General features: G+C 35.4%; 1 protein-coding gene across 1 annotated transcript; it reads right to left on the bottom strand.

Moving 5' to 3' along the window:
- Positions 1-2,002: 2,002 nt before the first annotated feature.
- Positions 2,003-4,635, bottom strand: rgs4 (regulator of G protein signaling 4). The gene is made up of 5 exons (XM_084426788.1): positions 4,502-4,635; positions 4,061-4,177; positions 3,903-3,964; positions 3,175-3,338; positions 2,003-3,076 (listed from the first exon to the last, which is right to left on the bottom strand). The coding sequence occupies exons 1-5, from the start codon at positions 4,543-4,545 to the stop codon at positions 2,828-2,830; spliced, it is 636 nt and encodes a 211-aa protein (XP_084282914.1). The 5' UTR covers positions 4,546-4,635; the 3' UTR covers positions 2,003-2,827.
- Between the last annotated feature and the right edge of the window lie 1,905 nt (positions 4,636-6,540).

The following is a 6,540-nucleotide window of genomic DNA, read 5'->3' as shown; positions in this document are numbered from 1 at the left end:
CTGGACATACGTTGTTTAGATACTAAAAGCCAGAAAGGCTTTATTGCTACAATAAAGAGTGTTTTGAAATAAGCCGAAAATGGTATATCATTTGCTGAAGTTATTTTCGATTTGAACATTTTTCAACTCTGTGTTAAGTGTATTTGCATATAATGACAACCCTTGCTCTATCATTTTTGTCTCTATAAGCTGCTACTTTATAGTTTCGCTGCAGGGGATCCTGATTTAAAAAATAATAATAATCCAGAATATGGGATAAAAGTCCATCCTCACTGCCTTCATTCTTAAATGATTTTCAGTACAGCTTCTTTGATCATTTGCTACTTCAATCATGTTTTCAATCATCATAAACTTTGGGGGGGGGGGAAACATTTCCTTTGTAGGCTACAGCTCTGTGTGAGATGTACAGCAATATTTCATATTAATCATTTTCACTCATCACTTCATTTGTGTTTATGCTTTCCTTTGAATGTAATGCATCTTTGAAGAGGTCACATAATTTGTTTGCATTCATAGATTTTCTCTGCTTTTCACTTCAAACGAGATCAGAACTAAATGTTCCCATCCTGTAGTCGTCTCGAAAAGAACCCACTCCAGCTCAGCCTCTTTGAGCACTTTGATTTCTAACAAAAAGAGAATCTCTCTCTACATTGTTATAAAAACAACAAGAGATGAGACAGACTCAATGGATTAAAGAAAAGATCATTGTTTGTTCTCTCACAACTTTTCATCAATATCTTAACAACATTCCTAATTACAACCACGTGTTTGCATGTAAGGTCACGTTTACTGTTAAGAGTTTTCTGTAAAGCTGCTTTGAAACGATTGAGAAAAGCACTGGCTATACAAATAAATGTGAATCGAATTGAAAGGTCTTTGAATCATTCTTTAGCAGTGTACTTTAGGAAGGAGACATATTGACCAAATTGTTTCTGGCATATCTATGAATATAATACTTATCTGAATGTGTAAATACAACTATAAGAAGTAATCTTAGTGAAATAGACAGTTTCAAATAGTCTTTTAGGAATATCTGAGAAATTCCCATGAGAGAACTTATGGTTTTTGAGATATCTGAAGTTCCTGTACACTTTCACTCAATGTCCTAAACATCCACATCCAAAAACGTACTGCAATCCTCCATTACGTCATACTCAAGTTGCATGCAGGGTCATTATCATGTGTTTTGAGATGGTTATTGGCATGACGCTTTTAATATATTTGGTGGAGGAAATGTTTCCAGTAATGAGATACAGATGGCAACCTAATTAAATACTAATACTTAAAAAGTAAATACTAAAAAACATTCTATACAGATTATGTGACTGTAGCATTTTTTGTAAAATGGTTTTCAGAAACAATTCTTTACTATTTAAATGACTATTTATTGAAGATATATGAATGGCTCTTTGCTCTCTCAAAAACCCTCAATATGCTTAAAATTGTTAAAGGGTTTGTTCTCCCAAAAATGAAAATTCTGTCAGTAATTACTCACCCTCATGTTATTCCAACCCCGTAAGACTTTCGTTCATCTTCGGAACACAAATTAAGATATTTTTGATGAAATCTGAGAGCTGGCTCACTCCTTCATAGGCTTCTATGTTGCCGGCCCAGAAAGTTAGTAAAGACACAGAAGAAAATGAATAGTTGAATAAAGTCGTTATTTTAGTTGTTTTTTTTTGCACACAAAAAGTATTCTCGTCGCTTGATAAACTTATGGCTGAGCCACTGTAGTCACTTGGACTATTTTAACCATTGTCTTTACTAACTTTCTGGGCCAGCAACCCAGAAGCCTATGGAGGAGTGATCCAGCTCTCAGATTTCAATTTTTTCAATCTCAATTTGTGTTCCGAAGATGAACGAAAGTCTTTTTGGCGAGTAATTATTGACAGAATTTTTGGGTGAACTAACCCTTCAAGACTAAATCTTCAAATGCAATTTGTTTCAAAATGTAAAATGCAGCAGTTGTCTGTTAGATCTGTAAGTATTTCGGAGACCATTTGAATTTTATGATATTATTTTATTCATAAATATGACAAAAATAAATATGATACCAGTAAACAAATATGTAAACATCTCACATGTGGCCATTTATTCTAACCGGAGCATTTGTGATATGATATGTAAAGTCCGCCTTACAGCCGAGACACAGTTTCACAACGGAACGCGTCGTGAATGATTGGCAATGACAGCTAATACATTGCACATGCACATTTATCACATTCATTTGTCATTTTGTGGATTATGATGAATGGCCAATAGAAAAACAAATGCTGGAAAGTTCACATTTTAAGGAGAAAGAAATGACATCACCTTTAAAGTTAGGAGAGCTTATACATTGACATATATACATACTCGTATTACATGACATTACAAGGTTAAAGAGAATACAATTGGTTATTGTTAGTGATGATGATGATGATGCTACTCTCATCGTAGCTCAAATAAAATCCTAAGCACAATCATTTTTCCGTCTGTAACAGTCACTTAGTTGTAAACTACAACACATGTATTGTTTTCCCAAAGCCAATTCAGGGAATTTTAAGGTTGAATACATGTGGGGGGGGGTTGTTGTCAGTGAAAGCACTGCCTGCGTAAAATCCGTTCAGAGGATGACTTTCACTCTGAAGAAGTCACAACATTGCTGCAAAGCTGAAAGTGGCAAATGTGTACGATCACAATGGCTGAACCATCTAATGATGTCTAGTTTGGCTCTGGCTTACAACCTTTTTTTATTCATAAACATGAACAAGCATTACAAAGCCAAAGTGAATGGAAATCACATTATGGCAAAGTTCGTCATACACCTTGTTCATCTAGGGTCAGATTAGGCATAACTAGGCAGGCACTGACTGTGGTTAGAAATGTGTTGCTTTCCTTTCTTCTCTAAACTACAGGGTTTGTTTTGCGTCAGTGGTTGAGACAGTTCCAGGAACAGTTTGGATTTCAGGAAGCGTCTGTACGAGTCCTTTTCCATGAGGGTGAAGATCTTACTCTGAGCCTCGTCAAAACATGATGCGTCACACCTTTCCAGATTCTTCCTAGCCTGCTCTCTGGTGGCCGAATCCAAATTCACCTAAAAAAAAAAAAAAAAAAAAAGATTAATGGAGATTAATGAGGACATTTTATATGCGATAAGCGAATAGACCTAGTGCAGTCAAGCAGTGCTCTCACCTCACTGGGGGAATCGGCATCAACGTAACGCTCAAATATCATTTTAGCTTTCAGATTCATCTTGTCCACTGATGTCTGCTTGAAATCCTCACAGGCCACCCAAAATTCAATGTTCTCTTGACTGTACTCAGACTGTAAAAAGGAAGCGAAAGCCCTCCGACCATCTGAAAGGAAAGAATTTAAGTGAGATTTCACTCAATATACTGAATATAAAATTTTAAATAAGAATAGAATAGAATAGAATTCTGAAGACATTGAAATCTGCATCTAATCTCATTATTCAGAGGGAGCGGATGCTGAGGAGGTTTTGGAATGAAGAGGTCAAGGCTTTGAGTCTGAGGGGATTCTCTGAGGACTGCCCTAGTGGTTGATGACCCCTGAAGCCCACCAGAGCAGAACACTCGAGCTCTTCAGGGGCCACCAGTGCAGTCTGCGGACACGTAGCACGCGCGCTCTGGAGCGTGAGAAAAATATGGTCATGGCCTGTCAGAGCGATTATAAACATAGTCTCCTTTAACAGAGACATTAATGAGGCCAGGGGCTCCTTGACAGCGAATACAAGGCCGAATAAACAAGGGGCAGTGAAGAAGTCTCAGGCTTACTTATTAAGCCATTAGTAAGCCGCAGCCGGTTCATCATTAACACATGCTGGTTTCTAAGATTTAATCAGGAGCAGATTTTGTTCAATCTTTTTTTTTATTGCATAACCAAATAATCTGGAAGCTTACCATCATTTTTGATCAGGTTGTTAAATGATGTTTTCCATTTCTCTGTTTCAGCAGGAGAGATTCTACAATCAGATGAAGAATTAATAACCAAAATGTTCAATATAATATAATATAATATAATATAATATAATATAATAGCCATGTTGCTCCAGCCTTACCTGTTCACCTCTGTGACCTTCGCCTTCTCCTTCTCTTTCTCCTTCAAAGCCTTCTGCTCTTGAGGTGGATCTGGCTTTTGAAGCAGAAAGCCAATCTTATGCTTTATGTCTTTGGCGCTGTTGAAGAAAATATGTAATTAAATTAATATTTTGGCTTTAAAGACTATACTGTGAAAAACAAAATTATGGAAAGCTAAAGTAACTTAAAAGTAGCATCTTTTCTCTTAAATTTCTCTCAAACAACTGCTTCTAATTTACTATAAGCATAATAAAACTATTTTCCTTTTTCCATTACTTAAAACAAATATTGAAATATCAAAACAACATATGTTGCTATTAGTCCACTTGAGAGTATACAGAGTATAAAAACATATAAAGTCTTGAAACATTGAACTATTAATAAAGAATATCATCTATAAATTGCAATGAGCATATTCATACCTTTTTAAGCAGGTTGCGGGCAGGTCTGCGAGTCCTTTACACATGGTGCTGGTGCGTAATACAAATCCAACGCTACAGAAAAAGAGTGTGTCACAAAGCAGATCCTCACAATCTCAATGCAGTCTCCTCCTACAACTCTTCTTTTATACAGCCCCAGCCTTCACAACAGAAGAGCCAGCCAATCACAACAGAGGCAGAAACCAAGCAGATGCAAAACCAAGGTAATTTCCAAAGTTTTTGAATTTTGAAAAAAAAAAAAAAATTCAAACCAAAGACAAGGTTTGTTGTTGAACCTAAATCAATTTATGATGTATAATAAACATGTGATGGATTTTTTTTGTGGTGTACTTTCACTGCATTTTTTGAATGCATTCACAAAACTATAAATTAAATAAAAAATAAATAAAATTAATTAAATATAAAATTAAATTAATAATAAAAAAAAAATTAAATGGAAGAAAAAAAACAGTAGTAGTAGAACTTAATATGTCATTTATAGAGCTCTAAGCTTCATATGGTTTCATTTTTTTTCACCCAAGTATAGTTTAAAGTTCTCTACACTTCTTTTTTAAGTTAAAACCACTCATATTTTTTATGCAAATCTTATATTTTCCAAATGTCATGTTTGTGTCATAATATTGCCATTATTCACCAGAGCGGTCTGAACAAACAGTCACAGCACAAAATGTATTTAAACACTTTGACTGACCTCCACGACACCATGCAGCCCTTAAGGTCAGAGAAGCAACATTCTCTAAGTTGTCAAATACTTGTGGTCTCCATGCTCAGTTTAACTTGTTTGTACCCCTCAATGACCTTAAGAAATTGACCTGTGAGAAGAAATAAATATTACACATTAGGACCACTACAAATGAGAATAAAGCTGTGCACAAGGCAACTGAACATTTATTCTGTCCAAGTCCTACATTTCAATAAATCCTTAAAAAAATATATTTCCTTTATATCAAGACCCCATTATTATTTTGAACTGATCAAGTCATGACACAAATCTCTATAAAAAAATAATAATTTACTACAGACCAAAAGGAAAAGGCAAAAGGCCAAATTCTGTAATGATATGGAGACAGGAACAGACTGCTAATCACTGGCTATCATTACCCTGATATACACCCTGAGCTATCAGATCATGTCAGGTCAGTATAAGATCATCTATTACCCTCTCACAAAGGAAATACACTTCATTTTAAAATTTATGGAAGCATTAAAATCCTGATAGCAAATAATTTATTGCAAGAAAGACATTCTAACTGCAATTTTGAAATATTGGAAACATTTCAAAACATGTCATCAACATTTGGAGTTAATTAAATATTGCACATTGTAAAATATATCTTTGTGAACTTAGAAAGTTCTCAATTATCTGAATGTACCAGTTCAGGAAGTTATTAAGAAACAATAGTTTGATTTGCAATGGGGGTTGAATAATTTCTATTACAACTGTGTGTGTGTGTGTGTGTGTGTGTTTATATAGCCTATATATAATTTCAGTTGTTTGCAATGCACAAATCAAACAAAAGTAATTGAAATAGCTCAAACCAATAAATGTTTCAAGTGGTTTCCCCGAATTTAACCAAAAATTCAACTTCTAAAGACTTCTAAGTCTCAAAATTGTTCAACCCCCTGAATAGAAACCCTCACAACAGCAGAAATCTGCAAAACGTGTTGTCTCAGGCCACATTTACACATAGCCGGGTATTTAGAGAAACTAATATTTCTCCCCCTCCGTTTTCAAAAATAACATCGTGCACACAACATCGTTTTCAAAAAAGTTGTCGTTTACATTAACCCGCATAAATACGCCGTCGAGCAACATCATAATTATGCCAAACCTATGGGCGGCAGTGTAGGGAGAAGGGTAAAGCCATGCAAGCCAATCAGAATCCTCAAAATCGACAACAACGAATAGCACGAGAGCGACTTCCAGTTCCTTTCAAAACAACAGACATGGCGCGAGATTCGTTTGTGTGGACAGACAGCGAAGCAAATGCAAACAGGTCAAAAACGTTTGCACAAAAGTA

Source organism: Rutilus rutilus, assembly GCF_951802725.1.
Source record: "Rutilus rutilus genome assembly, chromosome: 12".
Lineage (NCBI taxonomy): Eukaryota > Metazoa > Chordata > Actinopteri > Cypriniformes > Leuciscidae > Rutilus > Rutilus rutilus.
This window is presented reverse-complemented; position numbering and strand designations above follow the sequence as displayed.